This window comes from Hemitrygon akajei, chromosome 22 (assembly GCF_048418815.1).
Source record: "Hemitrygon akajei chromosome 22, sHemAka1.3, whole genome shotgun sequence".
NCBI lineage: Eukaryota > Metazoa > Chordata > Chondrichthyes > Myliobatiformes > Dasyatidae > Hemitrygon > Hemitrygon akajei.
This window is the reverse complement of record NC_133145.1, coordinates 67001000-67026595: the sequence shown is the minus strand read 5'-3', so window position 1 is coordinate 67026595 and position 25596 is coordinate 67001000. Positions and strand designations below refer to the sequence as shown.

At 46.7% G+C, this 25596-nt stretch overlaps 2 protein-coding genes across 2 annotated transcripts in view; one reads left to right on the top strand and one right to left on the bottom strand.

Annotated features, from left to right (window-relative positions):
- The window catches only part of pctp (phosphatidylcholine transfer protein), a 28106-nt gene extending 20388 nt beyond the window's left edge, over positions 1-7718 (top strand). The window contains exons 4-6 of the mRNA XM_073026527.1: positions 4112-4283; positions 5082-5149; positions 6404-7718. Coding sequence (XP_072882628.1) covers positions 4112-4283; positions 5082-5149; positions 6404-6499 — 336 coding nt within the window. The 3' untranslated portion in view covers positions 6500-7718. The remainder of the gene's footprint in view (positions 1-4111; positions 4284-5081; positions 5150-6403) is intronic.
- tmem100a (transmembrane protein 100a) overlaps positions 1-11416 on the bottom strand; it is a 48249-nt gene extending 36833 nt beyond the window's left edge. The window contains exons 1-2 of the mRNA XM_073026529.1: positions 11132-11416; positions 8427-8582 (exon numbers count right to left, since the gene is read on the bottom strand). The gene's annotated coding sequence lies outside the window, so the exon portion shown is untranslated. The remainder of the gene's footprint in view (positions 1-8426; positions 8583-11131) is intronic.
- Between the last annotated feature and the right edge of the window lie 14180 nt (positions 11417-25596).

The window sequence follows — 25596 nt, the reverse complement described above, 5'->3', positions numbered from 1 at the left end:
CGAGACCCTTCGTCAGGACTAACTGAAAAGAAAGATAGTAAGAGATTTGAAAGTAGGAGGGGGAAATGCAAAATGATAGGAGAAGACTGGAGGGGGTGGGGTGAAGCTAAGAGCTAGAAAGGTGATGGGCAAAAGAGATACAGAGCTGGCGAAGGGAAAGGATCATGGGACAGGAGGCCTAGGGAGAAAAGGGGAGGGGAGCACCAGAGGGAGATGGAGAACAGGCAGAGTGATGGGCAGAGAAAGAGAAAAAAGGGGGGAGGGGTAAAAAACTAAATATATCAGGGATGGGGTAAGAAGGGGAGGAGGGGCATTAACAGAAGTTAGAGAAGTCAATGTTCATGCCATCAGGTTGGAGGCTACCCAGACGGTATATAAGGTGTTGTTCCTCCAATCTGAGTGTGGCTTCATCTTGACAGTAGAGGAGGCCATGGATAGACATATCAGAATGGGAATGGGACATGGAATTAAAATGTGTGGCCACTCTCACAGCTACCTGGACTATTCCTCTTTCCACCCTGTCTCTTGCAAAAATGCTATCCCCTTCTCGCAATTCCTCTGTCTCTGCTGCATCTGCTCTCAGGATGAGGCTTTTCATTCCAGGACGAAGGAGATGTCTTTCCTTTTTAAACAAAGGGGCCTCCCTTCGTCCATCATCAACTCTGCTCTCAAATGCATCTCTCCCATTTCCTGCACATCTGCCCTCACCCCATCTGCCTGCCACCTCACTCGAGATAGGGTTCCCCTTGTCCTCACCTACCACCCCACCAGCCTCTGGGTCCAATGTATAATTCTCCGTAACTTCCGCCACTTCCAACAGGATCCCACTACCAAGCACATCTTTCCCTCCCCCCTTCCTTCTGCTTTCCGCAGGGATCGCTCCCTACGCGACTCCTTTGTCCATTCGTCCCCCCCCCCCCCCATCCCTTTCCACCGATCTCCCTCCTGGCACTTATCCTTGTAAGCGGAACAAGTGCTACACCTGCCCTTACACTTCCTCCCTCACCACCATTCAGGGCCCCAGACAATCCTTCCAGGTGAGTCGGCTGGTGTGGTATACTGCGTCCGATGCGGCCTTATATATATTGGTGAGACTCGACGCAGACTGGGAGACCGTTTCGCTGAATACCTACGCTCTGTCCGCCTGGGATAGCAGGATCTCACAGTGGCCACACCTTTAATTTCACGTCCATTCCCACTCTGATATGTCTATCCATGGCCACCTCTGCTGTCAAGATGAAGCCACACTCAGGTTGGAGGAACAACACTTCATATATCGTCTGGGTAGCCTCCAACCTGATGGCATGAACATTGACTTCTCTAACTTCCGTTAATGCCCCTCTCCCCTTCTTACCCCATCCCTGATATATTTAGTTTTTCCCCCTCCCCCTTTTATTTCTCTCTCTCTGCCCATCACTCTGCCTGTTCTCCATCTCCCTCTGGTGCTCCCCTCCCCCTTTCTTTCTCCCTAGGCCTCCCGTCCCATGATCCTTTCCCTTCTCCAGCTCTGTATCTGTTTTGCTAATCATCTTTCTAGCTCTTAGCTTCACCCCACCCCCTCCGGTCTTCTCCTATCATTTCGCATTTCCCCCTCCCCCTCCTACTTTCAAATCTCTTACTATCTTTCCTTTCAGTTAGTCCTGATGAAGGGTCTTGGCCCGAAACGTCGACAATGCTTCTTCCTATAGATGCTGCCTGGTCTGCTGTGTTCCACCAGCATTTTGTGTGTGTTGCTTGAATTTTCAGCATCTGCAGATTTCCTCATGTTTGCATCATAAATGTTTATCTTCTTCAAAATGGGCGACAATCAAACCAGTGCCCAAGAAAGGCAGGGTGAGCTGCATCAACAACTGTCACTTACATTTTCTGTGATGAGGTGCTTTGAGAGGTTGGTCATTGCCTAGGCAAGGACTGGACTGCTGAATTTACCTATCACCACAGTATGTCTCCAGTGGATGCAATCTCACTGGTTCTTCACTTTGCCTTGGATCACCTGGACAATAGCAATGCCTGCAGTAAGTCTGGATGCTGTTTATTGATACAGCTCAGTGTTCAACACCATTGTACCTTCAGCACTAATCAACAAGCTATAAAACCTGGGCCTCTGTACCTCCCTCTGCAACTGGATCCTTGACTTCCTCTAGTCAGTGCACATCAAAACCCACATCTTCACCTCACTTACAGTCAATACTGACACGTGAGGTAATGTTAAAACTACATAGGACGTTAGTTAGACCTCACTTGGAATACTGTGTTCAGTTCTGGTCACTTTACTACAGGGAGGATGTGGATACTATAGAAAGAGTGCAGAGGAGATTTTCAAGGATGTTGCCTGGATTGGAGACTGTGCCTTATGAGAATAGGTTGAGTGAACATGGTCTTTTTTCCTTGGAGCAACAAGGATGAGAGGTGACCTGATAGAGGTGTATAAGGTGATGAGAGGCAATGATCATGTGGATAGTCAGACGCTTTTTCTCAGGGCTGAAATGGCTAACATGAGGGGCCATAGTTTTAAGGCGCTTGGAAGTAGGTACAGAGGAGATGTCAGGGGTAAGTTTTTCACACAGAGAGTGGTGGGTGTGGAATGCACTGCCAGAGATGGTGGTAGAGGCAGGTACAATAGGGTTTTTTAAGAGACTGTTAGGTACATGGAGGTTAGTATAATAGAGGGCTATGTGGTAGGGTAGTTCTAGGCGGTTTCTAGAGTAGGTTACATGGTCGGCACAACATTGTGGGCTGAAGGGCCTGTAATGTGCTGTAGATTTCTGTCTTCTACACACCTCAAGGATGTGTGCTTAGCCCACTGCTCTACTCTCTCTACACCCACAACTGTGTGGCTAGGCACAGCTCAAATGTCATCTACTGTATAAATGTGCTGAAGATACAACTATTGGTGACAAGGCGATGAGATGGTTCAGCTTGTTGAGTAGTGTCACAACAACAACCTTACACTCAATGTCAGTAAGACCAAGGAATTGTTTGTGGACTTCAGGAAAGGGAAATGGGGGGACACACACCAGTCCTCATCGAGGGTTCAACAATGGAAAGGATGGGCAGTTTCAAGTTTCTGGTTGTCAACACCTCCGAAGAACTATTCTGGGTCCAACATATTGATGCAGTTACAAAGAAGGCATGACAGCGGCTACATTTCATTAGAAGTTGCGGAGACTTGGTATGTCACCAAAAACTCTGGCAAATTTCTACAGATGTACCGTGGAGAGCATTCTAACTGGTTGCATCACAAATCTGGGGTCACTACACAGGACCAGAAAAAGCTCCAGGAAGTTGCAAACTCTGCCAGCCCCATCAGTGGCCCTCGCCTCCCCAGCATCGAGGTGATGCCTTGAAAAGGTGGCATCCATCATTAAGGACTCCATGTCTGCTGCCATCAGGGAGGAGATGCAGGAGCCTGAAGACAAACACTCAATGTTTCAGGAACAGCTTCTCATTGCTGCCATCAGGGAGGAGATGCAGGAGCCTGAAGACATACACTCAACGTTTCAGGAACAGCTTCTTCCCCACTGCTATCAGATTTCTGAATGGACAATAAACCCATGTAAACTATCTCACTTCTTGTTCTCTTTCTGCACTACTTATTAAATATATAAACATTTCTTAATTCATAGTTTTTAATATTATGTATTGCAATGTACTGCTGCTGTAAAACAACATATTTAATGATATATGCCAGTGATATTAAACATAATTCTCTTACTCTGTGACATTATTTAGGAAATAAGTTTAAATCAGTATTATGACAATTAGTGAAAAATCATTGAAACTCATGCAGTAGCAGGATTGTTGCAAAATCCAGCTGGTCACTGATGTACCAGAGAAGGATTATCTCTTGCCTTGGGTAACCTGTCATATGTGACTCAGTCCATTCAACTGAACAGTACTTGAAATAGCCAGCAAGCCATTTGTTCAGTCATTAAACTGTTTAAAAATAGGCAACATTATGACAATTGATAAATTGAAGATGTTTTTGTCTACCACTGGTCAATAATTATTTGAATGTCAAATGTACCCTTGCTCATGGCACCCATATATCGAGGCTTGAACAAAGCATCATTTTAAGATTGAGAGCACCTTTCCCTAACTTTACCCACAGTATGTGTATGGGCGTGAGCTTCATGACCTAGATATCAACGGACGGAAAATTTGGGTGATCATTGCAAAATCGAAATATGTGCCAGAGTTACCAGCCAAAGCGGGCATCATCCGAGTGGAGGACTACCATCAGACTGTGGCTCTGGAGAGTGATGGTAAACAAGGCACGAAAGGTACAACTGTACAATATTACTTTCAGTCTTGTCCACTCCAAATCTCACATTAGAAGGCGGGGTAGGAAAATTAAAGCCCCAAAGTAGAAAGAGCCAGGGAATGAGGCTGACTGGATCGCTGACATGGACTAGATATCAGAGGTAGGTTTTTTATGCATGGAATGGTGGATACATGGAATGCATTGCCAGGGGTGGTGGTAGAGGCAGATACATTAGGAACACTTGAGACCCTTAGATAGGCACATGGATGAAAGAAAAATGGAGGCCTTGTGGGAGGAAGGGCCTGTTTCTGTGCTGTACTCTTCTATGTTCTATAATTTAAACACCTTCAAGAGATGTTGTACAAGTATCTGGTTATTGACAGCTTCTGGAGAGAGCCGAGGAGGAAGGGAAGGTCTATGAACAAGGAAATATTACTCTATTCACTTTAACATTTTACTTTTCATTGGCTTATCTGAAATTTCCAGGTGACTATTTGGCCAGTAATGTTATTGTGACTGCTATATGTTTCCTAAATGGACATTGAACCCATGAACACTACCTCACTTTTTAAAAATATATATTATTTCTGTTTTTGCACTATTTTAATCTATTCAATATACATATATATGTACTTACTGTAATTGATTAACTTAGTTATTTATTTTTCCTTTTTATATTATCAAATATTGCATTGAACTGCTGCTGCTAAGCTAATAAATTTCACGACACATGCTGGTGTTAATAAACCTGATTTTGTTCTAAGTCCTTCGATAAATAAAGGAAATGATGTCCATTCCATGATGTTTTCTTCTCCAGTGTTTCTACATTACTTTGATAATCCGGGAGGCTTGATCCCAACCTTCCTCGTTAACTGGGCTGCAAAGGTGAGTGAGTGTTTTCAGCGTTGTAGCAGCTATGTTTCTAAGAAGCAATAAATATTTTGTCCTTCAGGGGTTGCACAGTAGTGTAGTGGTTAATGTAATGCTGTTACAGCACCAGCAATCCGGGTTCAACTCACACCAGTCTGTAATGAGTTTGTATGTTCTCCCCATAACTGTGTGGGTTTCCTCTGGGTGCTCTGGTTTCCTCCCACATTCCAAACAGCATGTGAGTTAGCAGGTTAATTGGTCCATAAGACCATAGGATATAGGAGCAGAAGTAGGCCATTCGACCCATCGAGTCTGCTCTGCCATACACATGGGTGTTATTGGGCAGTGTGGGTTGAGTATCTTGGTGGGTTTGTGATAAAGACATGAAGCTCTGTCAAAAAGATGAACAAGTATCTTCCAGGGGAACAGCAGTAAAGGTAAATAAGGAAGAGAATGGATCCTGTCCTTGGCTGAAGTGGCTCAACTCAAGAGATGCTTAGGTCAGGGAAGATGAAGAATTGGCCACTTAATTACCTTTCTGAGATCTGAGCCACATTGTAACATGCATTAGGCAAAAAACAAACTGTTGGATGAACCCAGCAGGTCAGGCAGCTTATGTGGATAGAAAAGAACAATTGGCATTTCGAACCAGTTCTCTTTTAAGAGGTATTTGAATAGGAAAGGTCCCAAGGAATACCAGCCTAATGGAATTGCTGTAGATAGGCATAGACAAGATGGACTGAGAGCACCTGTTGTTGTGGTGTTCAGTGCTACAATGTCTGAGGCTGGTGCCAGGAGTTGATTTGAGCCAGTGTCAAGGAGGAAGTATATCTTTTTTGTCACAAAGCAGCAGGAATAATGTTTATACTGTAGCAACCATATTGTTCATAAAGATTTAACATGACCAAGGGGGAACTCAACATCTTTAGTCCCCTAAGCCAATGAGAGGAGCCCTTTTTTAAAGTGCACCCTACCATCTTTGTCTCTTCTATATCTATATTTCTGTGAGACAGCAGGTGCACCTGTGCACAACCTGACTCTGCTTTTGATGCAGGATGAACTTGTGAATGATCACACTCCAACAAACTAATTCTGCTCAGCAGTTTTAAAATGCAGGACCAAGAGTTCTTATTCCAATTACAAAAGTGTTGATCTTCAGGGCAGGGGTTTGTTACACTGTAATATGCTGCTTATTTATTGCTAGGTTTATTGTTTGGAATCTACACCTTACTTCCCTCAGATTATTTACACCAATGTATTTTTCCACAGACTGGAGTGCCTTCCTTTCTGAAAGATATGCAGAAAGCCTGTGCTAACTACCCTGAATACTGCAAGAAATCTGGAAAAAAGTCAGCATTGCATTGAGTCTATATCCAAGGAGATGACAATGGGCTCTTCTCACTTTATTGTGTTTTGAAGTGGAGGGGTATTGTTCTCATTTGTATATCACATTACATCACATTGCATTACTGCCCAATCAGTTTCTTTTCATCACTATCAATAAGATTTATGGATCATGGGTTAAAGGTGAAAGGTGAAATGTTTAAGGGGAACATCAGAGGATAGTGAAAGCATGGAACGAGCTTCCAGTGGAAGTGGTGGATGCAGGTTGGATTTCAACGTATAATAGAAGTTTGGATAAGTACATGGATGGGAGGGGTCTGGAGGGCTGTGTTCTGGGTGTTTGTTGATGGGACTGGGCAGAAGAACAGTTCAGCACAGAATGAATGGGCTGAAGGGCTCTCTCTATGCTGTGGTGCTCTCTGCCTTGATTTTGGAAAGCCACCACATCCAATTTCAAAGGGAGACAGCACTTGTAGATTTGGGAACATAACTGTTAGGTGTGGGCTGGTGCCAAGGAGGGAAAATGTGATCTAGTAACCTGCTCCCACTTGGACATCTTAGTTTCCTAGTTTCATCAGAAAACTTTGCCATTATTCAGAGCTGGACAGTGCATTGTAGGATGATTGTGAAAAAGAACAGAATCCATGACGAAATCCATCTTTAGACATATTTTTGGCCATCTTCTTTCCTTTCTTTCAGTCGCCGTTCACCGCTGCCCACTTTCCTCAATGCTGTTTCACACAGGGTTTGAATTGGGCACTTGTGTATTTGAAGACCATGAGGATTGGAGAGGTGAAATATGCTACTCTGGTGGGAAAATTTAAAACTGTTCTTGTGTGGTTGAGGGCTGGATTAATGCATAGCCCGTGGGAAATAAATACCCTCTCTGGAAGCTTGGAACTTCTCACTGGAAACAGCTCGAGAACAGCATGGGCTTCTGTCCAATGTGATGGTGTAAACACCGGGAATTGCCAAGAATGTTCAGTTTTCCATGTCACACTAATGTGCAACCCATCATGTGTTCCTGGAGGTAAAAGTTCTTTCTTTAGCTTTCGTTAATGCACTCCTTTCGAGAGGAAGAGTCAGCTTCAATTCCTGCCAGCAGATAGCACTGGGGTTCCCTCACTGAGTGCTGCCTTTCACAGGTGCCAAGCCATTTCTGTAAAATCCATGGAAAATCTGTGACAGATTTTCAGCTGTTCACCTGAATGGTCTAATGAATTAAATATCCACCTCTCCATTTGGTATCTGATCATCCTTTAAAATATATGGCACACATTTTAGACTCTCAGACCAGTGTGTTTTCACATTCAAATAGCCTTTTAGCACTTTAGGAGCAATTTCTAACTGTTAGCTATGTATACAGTATTATACTGGTGAACAGTTGTGTCTCTAGGTTACTGAGGGCCATGCACCATGCTGTGAACAAATCCGTTACTACTTTGGCATCCTTAGCTATTAGCACTCCTGGCTGATGCTGGGATGTCCATCTGTGCCTACTCCTTTGGTAAGCACATTTCATTTCCCACAATGGGGCAGTTTACAGGTTTCCTTACATTTCTATAGCTGACAAACTGTTCCTGCCCCTCTACATTCACAGCCATTTAGAAATCCTCTCCATTCCTTTTGATAATTGTACCTATCTCTGCATTTGCAATACCACCCACTGAAAAATGCTGTCGTCTCGCAACTGTCCTGACTGCTGTGTGTTCAAACTAATCGTTGGCCTATTACCAAGTCAGTTTGGTTCCATTTTGCTGAAGTGCCCTGGGTTCCTTGTACCTTGACCTCTGGGCCAGCCTATCGTGTCAGACTTTGTCAAAAGTCTGAAAATCACTAAAGTCCATGAAAATCACATTTCTTGCTTTGTCTTTGGCAGTTTTCTTAATTAACTGCTCAAAAAGTGAATCATGAACTCTTCTGTTGATTTCTGCGAATCAGACCCTACCTTTCCAGGTGTCTGTAAATCCTGTCCTTTGAATCTTCTCCACTGACTTCCCTGTCACTCATGTAAGGCTCAGTGGCAGAGTTGCAGACTTTTCCCCACTGTCCTTTTTGAACAAGGGGCATTATTAATCATCCCTCAGCCTTTGATACTTCACTCCTGGATAACAAAGATGGAAAAAGTCCTTGAATAATCTCCTCACTTGCTTCATAAAGCAACAACATAAAGAAATGGAGAATTGTCTAGTTGACTCCCTCACTGGTGTAGAATAGGCCTCATCATATAACAATCAATCACAGCACGGAAACAGGCCATTCCGGCCCTCCTAGTCCGTGCCGAACTCTTAATCTCACCTAGTCCCACCTACCCGCACTCAGCCCATAACCCTCCACTCCTTTCCTATCCATATACCTATCCAATTTTACCTTAAATGACACAACTGATCTGGCCTCTACTACTTCTACAGGAAGCTCATTCCACACAGCTATCACTCTCTGAGTAAAGAAATACCCCCTCGTGTTTCCCTTAAACTTTTGCCCCCTAACTCTCAAATCATGTCCTCTCGTTTGAATCTCCCCTACTCTCAATGGAAACAGCCTATTCACGTCAACTCTATCTATCCCTCTCAACATTTTAAATACCTCGATCAAATCCCCCCTCAACCTTCTACGCTCCAATGAATAGAGACCTAACTTGTTCAACCTTTCTCTGTAACTTAAGTGCTGAAACCCTGGTAACATCCTAGTAAATCGTCTCTGCACTCTCTCTAATTTATTGATATCTTTCCTATAATTCGGTGACCAGAACTGTACACAATATTCCAAATTTGGCCTTACCAATGCCTTGTACAATTTTAACATTACATCCCAACTTCTGTACTCAATGCTCTGATTTATAAAGGCCAGCGTTCCAAAAGCCTTCTTCACCACCCTATCTACATGAGACTCCACCTTCAGGGAACTATGCACTGTTATTCCTAGATATGCACTGTTATTCCTAGAATCATGAGTACTGAATAGATCCGTTTGGAGGAGGTTGATGAAAATCTCCAGCGGAATTACTTCCTTTCCAGTGTAAGGGTGTGTACTCCGTACTGTATTGCCCCATGACTCTATAGTGTGTTGCCCAAAGCTGCATACAGTTTTCCAGCTACACCCTAACTAGTGTTTTGTAAAGTTGCAAAAAAATTCCCAACTTTTTTATGCCGAGCTATGAACACAAGTAAGACACATGCCTTTTCACACTTTATTGACCTGTGTTGATGCTTTCAGGGAACTAGGCACAATACACCCAGGGGCCCTGTTAACCACTTCTTATGTCCTGCCCTGATTTGACTTCTCAAAATGCATTAACTTAAATTCCATCTGCCATTCCTTTGTCTGTTATCCTGTATAACATTAGACACCCATCTTCACTATCCACTAGACAACCAATTATAGTGTCATCTGCAATCTTTCGTCATTACACCTATGTTCTCACCCAAATCACTGATATATTTAACCAACAATGGAACTGCAGCACATGCTACTGGACATGGGCCTTCATTTTGAAAAACAATGCTCCACCACTACCTTCTGACTCCTACCTCCAATCCAAATTTGTATCCACAAAATGCTGGAGTTCCTCCACTTTTTCTGTGTGTTGTTTTGGATTTCCAGCATCTGCAGAATTTTTTGTGTTTCAAATTTATGTCCAGTTGGCTGGTTCAAGTTTTGCAGGTGCTCTAACCTTCCACACTAGCCTTCTTGTAGCTGACATGATGTCAATCCTCATGGGTAGTGAGACATCATCTCCCTACCACTGATGCAAGGCTCACTATTCCTCACCTTATCGGCTCAGTATCTCACCAGAGACTAATAAAGTCACTCCTCCCCCGTTGCCGCTCTTAGATACAATGAAATATGGGTTGGTGTGGGAAATTAATGGCACAATGTGAAGGAAAGGCCAAGCAAGCAGGAAGTCTGATGGCTCTCTCCATGAACATTTCACACTCCTTTGTCAGGATGAAGCTGCTCTTAGCCTCTATCCTATCCCTTGCTGGTATCCCCCATCTCCAGGCAGCCCAGGCTTCCCCAGCACAAATATACCCTTCCGACCAACTTGCCTCTCTGCACCTTCACTGCGATTTCCAACCAACTAGTTCCCTCCTGTTCCCCTTCTGCAAAACAGCTGCGACCTGAAAGTGCACGGGTCCTCTTTCCGCACAGACCGCCTGGCCTGCTGAGTGTTTGCAGCAGTGGGGGGTTATTTTAAGATGTGCACCCCTGTCGCGTGTACCGTGAGCTGTCCGGTTCGGGTCCGTACCTCCAGCCCTGACCCCTGACATGGAGGCGGGTCGGGGGTGAGAAGAGGAGGGAGTTAGTGCGGGTGTGGGTTCGGGCTGTTGTGGACCCACTGTGTAGGTTCAGCGTGCACCGGGTCTGAGGTGGGCGCACGGCCGGGGACGGGACCGGGCTTTGCATCGCTGCCTGGATGCAGCTTGCACCCTCGCTGAGCAGTGTGAAGCGGCGCTTGTCGTGTCGGCTTTCCTACTCTCCGGTTCGCAGGGAGCGGGAGCTTGATCCCATGGCGAAGGAAGTGTGCGCCTCCCCCGGGTCCTGCAGTGACACTGTCCACGGGCCGCCCCTCCGAATATTCCCACACCTTTTCTTTAGGTGGGATAGCTTTGTAATCAACCTAATGACCCATGTAACAGTGGAGCGCCTTACAGATGTTTCCTGGACGAAGGCAGCTTTGCTTCCTCTGATCGACCGCTGGCCAGTAGTTTATCGCCGCGCTGCATCTCGTGGGTTGCTCCGGCCGCCACCTTAAACTGCCCCTGTCCCCGCAAGCGCTGTCTGATCCGCTGTGTGTTTGCCGCAAGCGGTGAGGTCACTGGTTCCGCAGACCTCGCCACCGCACGTTGGACAACCCCAAGAAACGGGGGCACTCGTGAGGCGTGATCACCCGTGTGCAGGAGTACTGCCCCAGGCCTGCAGAGTACTCGGGGAGGGAGTGGGATTGCCCGGGTGCCTGGGTTGAGCGCTGTCCCTGCACTAGCTTGTTGCTGCCATCTGCAGCTCTGCTCCGTCCCTGCACTGTGAGAGAGCTCAGCAGTAGTCCCGCCTTGGCATACAGGATTGTGTTCGGTTCTGTTCTTCTCAGTGTAGGAATGATGAGGACGCGTTAGAGAGGGAGCTGAGGAGATATACCAGGATGCAGAGGGGATTATCAGGATGCTACCTGGATTTGAGAGGGTCCAGAGGAGATTGACCAGGATGCTGCCTGGATTTGAGAGGGTCCAGAGGAGATTGACCAGGATGCTGCCTGGATTTGAGAGGGTCCAGAGGAGATTGACCAGGATGCTGCCTGGATTAGAGAGGGTGCTGAGGGGATTTACCAAGATGCTGCCTAGGGAGGGAGAGGGAGAGGGAGAGGGAGAGGGAGAGAGAGAGAGAGAGAGAGAGAGGAGAGAGAGAGAGAGAGAGAGAGAGAGAGAGAGAGAGAGAGAGAGAGAGAGAGAGAGAGAGAGAGAGAGAGAGAGAGAGAGAGAGAGAGAGAACGAGAACACGAACCCTTAACTCCTGGTGGAGTCGTCGGGGCGCCATCATGACAAGCTGTTTGCACAGGAATGGATCCAACACGTGCAAGGCCCTCTGTAGCAGTGTAGAGACGCTGGACACGGGCCATAGGCTTAACACTGAAAGTAGTTCTGACGCTCCCTGTCAAACATCAGATCCTGTCTAAGGAAGAAAATGTGCTGTGACCAGCCGTCTGGGAAAGGACCCACCAGACCTCACCGAGTTCTTCTAACTCTCCTTCTTCCTCTCCCCCCCTCCTTTTTATTCTGGCATCTTCCCCCTTCCTTTCCAGTTCTGAAGAAAGGTTTCGGCTCCAAACGTTGACTGTTTATTCATTTTCGTGGATGTTGCCTGACCTCTAGCGTTCTGTGTGTTATAGAGTCATAGAAAAGTACAGCAAAGAAACAGGCCCTTTGGCCCATCTAGACTGTGCTGAACCGTTTAAACTGCCTAAGTCCCATCAACCTGCACTGGGACCATAGCCCTCTATACCCCTACCACCCATGTACCTACCCAAACTTCTCTTAAACATTGAAATTGGCTCACATGCACCACTTGTGCTGGCAGCTCGTTTCACACTCTCATGATCCTCTGAGTGAAGAAGTTTCCCCTCAAATTCCATTTAAATTTTTCACCTTTTACACTTAAACCATGATCTCTGGTGTAGTCCGACCCAACCTCAGTGGAAAAAGCTTGCTTGCTTGCATTTACCCTATCTATACCCCTCATAATTTTGTTACCTCTATCAAATCCCTCAATCTTCTACATGCCAAAGAATAAAGCCCTAACCTATTTAATCTTTCCTTATAAATCAGGTTCACCAGACCCAGCACCATCCTCGTAAATTTTCTCTGTACTCTTTCAAGCGTATTTACTTCTTTCCTGTGTAAGTGACCAGAATTGCCCACAATAGTCCAAACTCATCACTCAAAAACGGTCTGAGGGCAAGGCTGCTGTATCTGAGGCAGATGAGGCAGATCTCAATAGTTTGCTGTATTGAGACTTGGCTATCAGCAGCTATGCCAGGCACAGTGGTCAGACCAGAAGACTTTATGATTTTCAGAATGGATTGAATCGTGAACTCTGCTGAGGAAAAAGGTGGCATGTGCATTTTAGTCATTTCTCTTTGGTGTATTGACATGGGAGTAAGGTCGACCTCTTGTTTCCCTGACTTGGAACACCTAACTATAAAATGTAGACCATTCTATTTGCCTCGGGAGTTCTCACCCATCATCCTGACTGCAGCTTATCTTCCACCAGTGGCCGACTATAAGAAAGCATGTGCAACATTGCACGCTGTCATCTGCAGACAAGAAACAGCCCATTCCGATGCATTTCAAATTATTGTCAGTGACTCCAACCAGACCTGCCCAGTTATCACCAGCATATAACCTGTAGCACCAGACATCCCAACACACTAGATCACTGCTATACTACAATAAGTAGTGCCTATTGTTCCTTTCCAAGTCAGATCATTTGGCTGTACTCCTGCTACCTGCATACAGACAGAGTCTAAAGACCAAGACTCCAGGATCAACTCAACTAAGAGGTGGTTGCAGGAGGCTGAGGAACGGTTACGGGATTGCCTCGAGTCAGTGGACTGGTAGTGTTCAAGAACTCATCTGAGGATCTGAATCACTACATCAGGGCTGTAACAGACTTTATTAAAACAGCTGTAGATGATGTGTCCCTACGAAATCATTCAGGGTTTACCCCAACCAGAAGCCCTGGATGAATAATGAAATCTGGAACCTGCTGTGAGCCAGATCAGAGGCAATCAAGTCTGGAGATCGAGAATGCTACAAAAGGTGCAGGTATGATCTCTGGAAAGCCATCTCACAGGTGAAGTGGAGATTCTGGACTAGACTGGAATCAATGAAGGATGTTCAACAGCTTGGCAGGGTTTGAATGCCATAACCTCCTTCAAAGCTAAATTAGGTGACATCGGGAACAGCAGAACTTCACTTCCAGATGAGCTCAATGCCTTCTCGGCTCGTTTTGAGCACCAGAACAGGGAGGAACCATCGCATACTCCCACATGTCTCCCGATGATCCTTTGCTCTCAGTATCTGAATATGATGTACAGGCTTCCTCCAAGAGAGCGAATCCAAGGAAAGCATTCGGTCTGGCCGAGTACTGAAGACTTGTAATGACCAACTGGCTGGTGTGCTCACAGATATCTTCAACCTCTCACTCCGGCAGTGTGTGGTACCATCCTTCTTCAAACAGGCTTTAATCATACCAATGCCCAAGAAGAACGTGGTAAGCTGTCTAAATGACTATCGCCCAGTGGCACTTACATCCACAGTGATGGAGTGTTTTAAGAGGCTGCTGTTGAAATGTATCAACTCCTGTCTGAGTAGCAACTTGGATCCAGTAAAATTTGTCTACCAGAGCAACAGGTCCAGAGCAGATGCTATCTCGTTGGCTGTTCACATACTCCTGGAACATCTGCATTTAACGCCATCATCCCCTCAACACTAATCAGTAAACTCCAAGACCTAAGTGTCAATACCCCCTTGTGCAATTGGATCATGGAATTCCTTATTTGCAGACCCCAGTCAGTTTGGATTAGCAAAAACATCTCCTCCACAATCTCCATCATGCATCACAGGGCTGTGTGCTTAGCCCCCTGCTCTACTCACTTTACACCTATGTCTGTGTGGCTAAGCACAGCTCCAACACCATATACAAGTTTACTAATGACACCACTGCTGTGGGTTGTATCAAAAGTGGTGATGAATAAGGGAGATTGAAAACTCCACTGAGTGGTGTAATAACAACAACCTCTCTCTGAATGTCAGCAAGACCAAGGAGCTGATTGTAGACTTCAGGAGAGGGAATCCAGAGGTCCACTGTCAGAGCCAGTCCTTGTCAGAGGATCATGAGGTGGAGAAGGTCAGTAACTTTAAATTCCTGGGAGTTACTACCTCATCTTGGATGCCAAGCGATGGAACCTTTTTGACCGAACTCCTATGTGGGAGCTTGTCAAATGCCTTGCTAAAGGATTTCCAGCATCTTCAGAATCTCTTGTATTTATGATTTCCTTGCTGATAGCCATGTGAAGGATGGGACACATCACCCTAACCTTGGGAGGGCTCACTGGAGAGGATGGAGTGGTGTTGGTGGATGAGGGGGAGGGAGAGAGGAAGGAGAGTGGTGGAGGTGGGTGAGGGGAAGGGAGGACAGTAGTGGTTTGGAGAGAGAGTGGGGAAGGATTGTTGGTGGGGGAAAGGAGGGGGTGAGGGCACTAGTGGGGGAGGGCAGGCAGTGTTGCAGTTTTTCGGCTGTGAGTCTTCAGCCTTTCCATCTACAGCACTTTGCTCAGGCTGTGCTGCTGGGGTTGGCTTCCCATCCCTGAGCACCTCCCTTAGTCTGAGCCTCCTATCTGGAGAAGAAAAAGCCTCCCACCCCCACCACCACCATACACTGTGCCTCTGACCAAGGACCACACTAGGTGGTCCCATAAACCTGACTGTACAATACCAGTAATGGTAACCCAGGATTACTTTGAGCCCAGGCTGAGTAGGTGGTGTGATATGATAAGCTCGAATTTCTAGATTGTGTCTCAGGTTTTGAAGTGTGAACTTGAAGAAAGAGTTTTACCAGCTGTGAAATGCTGCCAGTGAAAATACTTAAATGGAGCAGAGTCTGTGAATGCATTTCCAGGATTTGTGCAGTAATGTAGTTCTGCCATCAGGTGGTGCTGTTCCAGGTTGTGTGCAGTAATGTAGTTCTGCCATCAGGTGGTGCTGTTGGTGCATCTACATCTTTCTCCACTGTAAATAGTGTACAGACGTGTGGCCAAGTGGTTAAGGTGTTGATCTAGTGATCTGAAGGTCACTAGTTTGAGACTCAGTTGAGGCAGCGTGTTGTGTTCTTGAGCAAGGCACTTAACCACTCATTGCTCTGTGATGACACCGGTGCCAAGCTGTATTGGCCCTTCCCTTGGACAACTTTGGTGGCGTGAAGAGGGGAGACTTGCAACTGCCGGTCGCCCAGGCCTGCGCCCTGGAAACTTTACAAGGCGCAAATCCATGGTCTCACGAGACTAACAGATGCCTATTTTAAATATTTGTGGACCACGCCTGTTTCCTGTGGCTCCACACATACTTAATCTCTGTGATTTCAAGGGGCCCTACTCTCTCCCTAGTTACTCTTTTGCCCCTAATATACTTGTAGAATCTCTTGGGATTCTCCTTTACCTAATCTGCCAAAATTAACTTCTGCTCCCACCCCCGCTTTGCCCTCCTAATTTCCTTCCCAGCATTCTCTCAAATATCATATGTGCTTTGAGGGATTTGCTTGATCTTATCTGCTTATGCCTCTTTTATTCATCAGAGCCTTAATATTTCTCAGAATCAGTTTTATTATCACCGGCATGCGTTGTGAGATTTGTTAACTTAGCAGCAGCAGTTCGATGCAATACATAATATAGAAGATAAATAAATAACTAAATTGCAATATATGTATATTAAATAGATTAAAAGTTGTGCAAAAACAGAAATAATATATACTTAAAAGATAAGGTAGTGTTCACGGGTTCAATGTCCATTTAGGAATCGGATGGCAGAGGGGTAGAAGCTGTTCCTGAATCGCTGAGTGTGTGCCTTCAAGCTTCTGTACCTTCTACAATCATGGCTGATCTTTTTTTTTCTCCTCCTCAACCCCAGAGCCTGGCCTTCTCCCCGTAACCTTTGATGCTACGTCCAATCAAGACCCATCAAACATTCCTGGTATCATAACCCTTTCATTCCTGGAATCATCTTTGTGATTCTCCTCTGGACCCTCCCCAATGCCAGCACATCTTTTCAAAGACGAGGAGCCTAAAACTGTTCACAATACTTAAGGTGGGGCCTTAGATTTTTGGATTTTATCCCTGTTTAGAAAATAGTCCCCACATTTCTTTCTACTACCAAAGTGCATGACCATGTATTTTCCAACATTATATTTCATTTGTCACTTTCTTGCCCATTCTCCTAATCTGTCTTTCTGTATCCTACCTGTTTCTTCAACACTATCTGCCCCTCCACCAATCTTCGAATCATCTGCAAACTTGGCAACAAAGCCATCTATTCCATCATCTAAATTATTGATATACAGCTTAAAAAGAAGCAGTCCCAACACCGATCCCTGAAGAACACCACTAGTCACTGGCAGCCAACCAGAAAAGGATCCTTTTATTCCCACTCACTGCCTCCTACCAATCAGGCAATGCTCTAACCATGTTAGTAATTTTCCTGTAATACTATGGGTTTTTAACTTGGTAAGCTGCGTCATGTGTGGCACCTTGTCAAAGGCCTTCTGAAAATCCAAATATACAACATCCACTGCATCTCCTTTATCTATCCTACTTGTAAATTCCTCAAAGAATTCCAACAGGTTTTTCAGGCAGGATTTTCCCTGAAGGAAACCATGCTGACTTTGTCCTATCTTGTCCTGTGTCTCCAAGTACTCCATAACCTCATCCTTAACAAGTGACTCTAACATCTTCCCAACCACTGAGGTCAGGCTAACTGGTCTCTTATTTCCTTTCTGCAGCCTTCCTCCTTTCTTAAAGAATGGAGTAATATTTGCAGTTTTCCAGTCCTCTGGCACTATGCCAGAATCCAATGATTTTTGAAAAGCCCAGGTTCTGTAACTTCTCAATCAGGATTGTGGGAACGATGGTGTTAAATGCTGAGCTATAGTCAATGAACAACATCCTGTCATAGGTGTTTGTATTGTCCAGGTGGCCTAAGGCTGTGTGAAGAGCCAGGAGGCAGGAGTTCAGACTAGTCACGACCAACCACTCAAAGCATTTCATCCCAATTCATGTGAGTCCTACTGGACAATAGTCATTAAGGCAGCTCACATTATTCTTCTTCGGCACTGGTATAATTGTTGCCTACTTGAAGCAAGTGGAACATCTGCCCGTAGCAGTGAGAAGTTGAAAATGTCCTTGAACACTCCCGTCAGTTGGTTGGCACAAGTTTTCAGAGCCTTACCAGGTACTCCATCGGTGCCTTCCGCTTTGCATTGTCCGTCTCTCTAACATCCTGTCACACTCCGGTCGTGTTCATTTCCTACAAAAAAGGTGTCTCCCAATCATCTTTGGTAAGGACGTTTCTTAACCTCTTCTCAATATAGAACTTAAACTTGTGGACCTGTCCTATCATTTTCCACATTTATTGTTATCTAGTGGAATCATAGTCAGTAGTCCCAAAGTGCACCCCACAAACACTTCTGTCACGTGTCTTGCTTTGTTTGTGAAGAAGAGGTCCATGTTCCCTCCATCCCTCATTTGGCAATTTACATACGTAACCAGTTCTTCTCCCATTCTGGTCTGTAGCATTATGGAATTCCTGGTATGTGTTTGGAAAGCTAAAATCTCCTACTGTTACAGCTATTTGTAATCTGCTAACACAATCGCTCTGCTTGCCTCTGGCTATAATACAATTCCGTCAAAGAGATAACCCCCCGCCTCGCCTCCTTTTATTCCTTAGTTCCACTCATGTAACCTCGCACTGGATGATTCCAGAGGAATGAATGATGTTGTCTCTAATTTAAAAAGGCATCTCTTCCCTCCACCTCTTTCTCTCCAGTTGAATATGTAACCCAGAACTTTGTATACAAAATTATGAGGGATAAGCTTTTTCCACTGATTTGGATAAGACTAGAAGTAGAGGTCATAGGTTAAGGGTAAAAAGTGAAATATTTAGGGGGAATCTGAAGGGGAGGGGGACTTTGATGTTTCTGTCATTCATTCTTTGGGGTTTCTTGTTCAGTAGATGTCTGTGCAGAGTAGGAATTTCAGGTTGATACTGCTTACATTCTGTGGTATTAAAATGAACCTGTGAACGTCTTCACCCAAAGGACAGTGAGAGTGCAAGAGGTGAGTGTGTGTTCAGTTTCAGTATTTACATGATGCATGGATGGGTGGGTGTGGAGAGTTATGTCCAGGTGCAACTCAATGGACTGGGCAGAATAACAGGTCAATACAGGCCCGAAACGTCAACAGTGCTTCTTCCTATAGATGCTGCTTGGCCTGCTGTGTTCCACCAGCATTTTGTGTGTTGTCAGTACAGACCAGATGGGCTGAATGGCCTCCTGCACTGTAGTGCTCTGTGACTCTATGGCATTGATCTGCCAGTCCTGCCCCTTCTTGAGCCAGGTTTCTGTAAGAGCTACAATATTCCAGCCCCTTGAGCCACCCATGCCCTGAGTTCACGTGTTTTACGTTCAGGCTTCTTGCATTGAAATAAAAGCAGTTTACCAATCGTTCTTCCTTCACTCCCTGCCACGCTCCTTTCTACTAAACTTGCTCACTTTAGCTTCTATAATTTCAGCGTTGACTCATTACTGTTTAGGGCCCCATCCTCTGTCAGACTAGTTAACCCTTCCTGAGTAATTCTTGCAATTCTCCTGGCCAGTCCACACCCTCCAGTCCAGACTCCTCTGCTTTTGCACTCTGTCCCTAAAGCCTAGATTACATAAATACAACAAATTATGCAGAAGCGGGACGTCTGGAGCAGCACACTTAAAATTGCTGGAGGAACTCAACAGGTCAGGCAGCATCTGTGGAGAAGACTTTTGGGCTGAGACCCTTCATCAGGACTCCTGGACAGATAACCCAGGGGATGGATGTTTCGAGGGACTGAAATGTTGTTGCTCTTTACAGAAACATGGCTGAAGGAGGAACAGGACTGACAGCTCAATGTTCCAGATCCTACTGGAATGACAGAGGTGCAGAGAAGAGGGGAGATGAGAAGCATTTTTAATTAGCAGTAACACGGGTATGTTATTTAGACAAAGCGTTTGGTAATTTGCTACACAGGGTGCTGTTGCTGGAAAGCAGCATCCATCATCAGGGACCCCCACCACCCAGGCCATGCTCTCTTCTCACTGCTGCCGTCAGTAAGAAGGTACAGGAGGCTCAGGTGTCACAATGTGTGCTGGCTATATCAGATCGAAGTCTGGGGAAAGACAGGCTCCAATGTTGAGTTGGTGGTGAGGGATTATTCATAATAATTCCAAAAGAACATCAGGGATGGTCAAGCAACACCGTGAGATGTAACATTTTCAAAAGTAGGACCCCATGATTAGCGCTAATCAGGCATCTGTTGAAATAATACAAGTTACTCAGAATCCCTGAGCCTATCAGCAAGCTAAAACAGAAAGCATCAGGAGACTCATTACAAAGAGCAAGTTGCTCGAGAAAAACAGAAGGATCTCTAAATGATTAACAACTCTCCTTAAACACAATAAACCAATTCAGGTGCTCTAAAAGCCTTGGAGACCAAAGCTGTCTGGCACCCCACACTAGCCTGAAGAGCTCATTACATCAAGACTCACGCCATCAGGAAGAGTTATTACCCCTCTTCCACCAGGCTCTTGAACTAAAGGGGATAACTTTACTCAACTTCACTCACCCCATCACTCAACTGTTCCCATAACCTATGGACTCACTTTCAAGGACTCTTCATCTCATGTTCTCAATATTTATTGCTAATTTATTAACTGTTACTATTTTTCTTTCTTTTTGCATTTGTACAGTTTATTGTCTTTTGCACACCTGTTGGTGCAGTCTTTCACTGATTCTATTATGGTTATTGGATTTACTGAGTATGCCCACAAGAAAATGAATCTCAGGGTTGTAAATGGTGACTTATATGTACTTTGATAATAAATTTACTCAGAATATTAGAGCTGGAATGGTGGGCTGTGACAAAGGCTGGGTAGGATGACAGGGTTCTGTGACAGGATGGAAGGAGGGAGCAGACTGAGAAGGAGAGAATGTGTGTGGAGAATCTGGGCCAATCCATGTGACAGAGAACCCAGTCATACACTGCATGTGGTGTTGGTGAACAGGAGGGTGACCTGGTTTGGTTTCCATTGCTACTGATCAGTGCAGAAGCCATGTTTTTTTAATATGAAATGTAAGTTGTGTGATGTTGATAAAGTTCCTTTTGTTATGGTTGCCCGAGAAACTGGGACTGTGGGGACGGGCAGTCAGGTTCCACAATGGAGCTGCCGTTATCTGCTGTGATATCAGTGACTCGGGCTCTGGTGTCAGTTAGCAGCTTGGTGATATGCTGCAGGAGGCAAAGCTCCATTCAGCCCATCATGCCAGGCTGGCCCACTGAAAACTCCAGTTGAACCTCCTTGCACCGTGCCTTTGGCAGATCACAGGCTGCAGCCTCTGTTTCTCTGGCCTGTGCACCTGGCAGAGGAGATAGGAACACGGAGGAGAATAAAGAGTGGACAGGGAAAAGTAAGCGAAAAGACAGAGATGCTGCAAGCAGAGGCCAAGTGAAAAGGGGAGAGATGAGGATGGTGAACAGAGAGAATGAGGTGTGACAGGAGGGAATACAGCATGGCGACTGAAAAAGAGATCATCCAACCATCTCCCAACAATGACATAACTAGTCCCTGGATGAGTCCTTCCTATGCTACCAGCTATAAACCATGCTCATCTCTCACTATATCCACTGTCCAGCATTTAACATGAGAATTATCAAATAAAACCAAAATGATAGTAGGCATCGATGACAAACATCTGAGACAGAGAGGAAATGCTATATCGGAAAAAATTTTTGTTTGAGGCACTCCCGCAGTATTCAAATGTCTTTTTCCCATTCCAGTTCCCAGCCGCAGGTTCTCCTACTGACGACTGAGTGGTTGGTTAGTGTGTGGGGTGGCCCACACAGTGTTGTACATTGGGAAGAGCTCGTGCATGGCATTGTGCCAGTGTGCGCAGGAGGAACCCCTGTGTGGCACTGTGCCAGTGTGTCCGGGAGAAGCATGTGTGGTACTGTACCAGTGTGTCTGGCTGGAGCCTGTGTGTGGTACTGTGCCAGTGTGTCTGGCTGGAGCATGTGTGTGGTACTGTGCCAGTGTGTCTGGCTGGAGCCTGTGTGTGGCACTGTGCCAGTGTGTCTGGCTGGAGCATGTGTGTGGCACTGTACCAGTGTGTCTGGCTGGAGCCTGTGTGTGGCACTGTACCAGTGTGTCTGGCTGGAGCCTGTGTGTGGTACTGTGCCAGTGTGTCTGGCTGGAGCATGTGTGTGGTACTGTGCCAGTGTGTCTGGCTGGAGCATGTGTGTGGTACTGTGCCAGTGTGTCTGGCTGGAGCATGTGTGTGTGGCACTGTGCCAGTGTGTCTGGCTGGAGCCTGTGTGTGGCACTGTACCAGTGTGTCTGGCTGGAGCCTGTGTGTGGTACTGTACCAGTGTGTCTGGCTGGAGCATGTGTGTGGTACTGTGCCAGTGTGTCTGGCTGGAGCATGTGTGTGGCACTGTGCCAGTGTGTCTGGCTGGAGCATGTGTGTGGTACTGTGCCAGTGTGTCTGGCTGGAGCATGTGTGTGGCACTGTGCCAGTGTGTCTGGCTGGAGCATGTGTGTGGTACTGTGCCAGTGTGTCTGGCTGGAGCATGTGTGTGGCACTGTGCCAGTGTGTCTGGCTGGAGCATGTGTGTGGCACTGTGGCAGTGTGTCTGGCTGAAGCCTGTGTGTGGCACTGTGCCAGTGTGTCTGGCTGGAGCATGTGTGTGGTACTGTGCCAGTGTGTCTGGCTGGAGCATGTGTGTGGCAGTGTGGCAGTGTGTCTGGCTGAAGCCTGTGTGTGGTACTGTGCCAGTGTGTCTGGCTGGAGCGTGTGTGTGGCACTGTGCCAGTGTGTCTGGCTGGAGCGTGTGTGTGGCACTGTGCCAGTGGGTCTGGGAGGAGCAACATCTCGGATTGCAGTATTTGAATTTTGAGCTGTGAGCAACCCACAGCAGATCTGCTCCAAAAACCTTCTCCAAACTTTCTGTGTGTAAAGGTGGATGTACTGGCTACCAGCTCCGAGGGAAGTGGCCGGCAGCAGGCTTCTGGAAAAATATAACTGCATTCTTCTCCCCCCCCACCCCACCTCACTCCCGTCTTACTCCCACTCTCTACCTCTCTCCCCAGTCCATCCGTTCTGTTGTGTTTACTGTCTTCTATCTGCCTCTTTCCCCCTCAGCTCATCCTTCACCCCTTTCCCACCATCTTGTTCTTTCTTCCCCATCTCGTTCTCACTTCCACCTTTACATCCTTGTTGCCTGTTGCTCCCTCCCTACTCACTATCGTTTCCCTTGTACACCCCTCTTTAAAGGATCGCACCAGTCCCCTCTGCCTTGGTGAACTGATGGTGCTGCAGAAGGTCCTGTTGCTTTTGAGGGGCTACTTGCGGAGAAGCTGCGGATCATACAGGAAGGGTTCCTGGAGGACCCGTAGTTACACGGTGACTGAGCCCAGGGACAATGGAGGTCACTCTGACGACTGGTGCCACGGATCTGCCGAGGCAGAGGCGGGATCAGTTCTTTTCGGAACGCAAAGCCTCCGGATTGTCTCAGGGACACTGTGAGTTCTAGGAGCTGAGAGTGATTTTCTTTCACAAGAACTACTGGCTGTTTACTGATGGCCTATATGTTGTAGTTGCTGCAGATTTAAATACATATAACTGCATAGCTGACAATAGGTTCAGACATTGACAATGTACTGTGATTTTCAGTGAGGGACAGTGTGGACTGGGCTGAAGGGGGGTTGCAGACAGAGGTGAGGGGGGACAGTGACTGGGGTAGGGGGGCAGGCAGAGGTGAAGGGGACAGTGTGACTGGGCAGAGGGCAGTGAAGATGGGTGGTGAGTCTGGATTGAACAGTGCTGCCCATCCCACTACAGAGAGGTCTGCATCCTGTGTTTGAATTCAGTCTGGCCACATTGGAGCAAGGCTGACAAAAGAAGAGCTTTGGAGTCCGGGCTTTGGCACCGAGGTAACCAGAATGTGAGGATAGTGGAGAGCTGAGCTTCAGCAGCAGGCAGGTCCTGATCGAGGGGCTGCGAGGGTGAGGCCTGGCTTGAGGGAACTATGACACTCACAGCTTCCCATTATGGATCCCACAGGGAACGTGCGGAGAAAATTCCAGTTCGGTATCTGGCTTCCTTACCAGCAAAACTCCAACCAGAGGCAGCGGCCAAGACCCGTGGAGTGAGGAAAAAGAGACGTCTGCCTCCGACACCAGGGGGCCTGAGCTTTAAGACAGGTATACAAAACCACCGTCAACAGTGCTGATTAAATAACCCTCTCGTACAGCTCATGGATGCCAGAGCCTCTTCCACTCTTATACCACGTTATTAACTGAGCAACATCCTGGTCACACCTCCCGACATTATACCCCCAATCTCAGTCAGCCCCCTGTGTTATACCCCCAATCTCAGTCACACACCCGAGTGTTAGACCCCCAATGTCAGTCACCCCCCCAGTGATATACCCCCAATGTCAGTCACCCCCAGTGATATACCCCCAATCTCTGTCAGCCCCCAGTATTAGACCCCCAATCTCAGTCACACACCCGAGTGTTAGACCCCCAATATCAGTCACCCCCCCAGTGATATACCCCCAATGTCAGTCACCCCCTAGTGTTATACCCCCAATCTCAGTCACACACCCGAGTGTTAGACCCCCAATGTCAGTCACCCCCCCAGTGATATACCCCCAATGTCAGTCACCCCCAGTGATATACCCCCAATCTCTGTCAGCCCCCAGTATTAGACCCCCAATCTCAGTCACACACCCGAGTGTTAGACCCCCAATATCAGTCACCCCCCCCAGTGATATACCCCCAATGTCAGTCACCCCCTAGTGTTATACCCCCAATCTCAGTCACACACCCGAGTGTTAGACCCCCAATGTCAGTCACCCCCCCAGTGATATACCCCCAATCTCAGTCACCCCCCAGTGTTAGACCCCCAATCTCAGTCACACACCCGAGTATTAGACCTCCAATGTCAGTCACCCCCCCAGTGATATACCCCCAATGTCAGTCACCCCCAGTGATATACCCCCAATGTCTGTCAGCCCCCAGTGTTATACCCCCAATCTCAGTCACACACCCGAGTGTTAGACCCCCAATGTCAGTCACCCCCCCAGTGATATACCCCCAATCTCAGTCACCCCCCAGTGTTAGACCCCCAATCTCAGTCACACACCCGAGTATTAGACCTCCAATGTCAGTCACCCCCCCAGTGATATACCCCCAATGTCAGTCACCCCCAGTGATATACCCCCAATGTCTGTCAGCCCCCAGTGTTAGACCCCCAATCTCAGTCACCCCCCCAGTGATATACCCCCAATGTCAGTCACTCCCTAGTGTTATACCCCCAATCTCAGTCACACACCCGAGTGTTAGACTCCCAATCTCAGTCTCCCCCCCCCCCCCCCCCCAGTGATATACCCCCAATCTCTGTTACACTCATGGTCAGTTGTAGTTCCCCTCACCCAGTCACACCTCTCGGTCAGTTGTATCTCCCTCACCCGGTCACACCTCATAGTCAGTTGTAGTTCCCCTCACTCGGTCACATGTCATGGTCAGTTGTATCTCCCTCACCCAGTCACAGCAAGTTGTTGGTAGTGATCTGTGGAACTGGACTCTGGTGAGGTTGATGTTCTTTGAGCGAGATTACACAGACCTCTGCGCTGTGAAGAGTGAATAAACTCCGAATCAGAATTGCTTTTATTATCAATGAGATATGTGGTGAAATTTGTTCTTTCACTGTTGGATTAGCAGTGGATCACCAGTGGATCACTTCTGGATCACCAATCTTGAACACC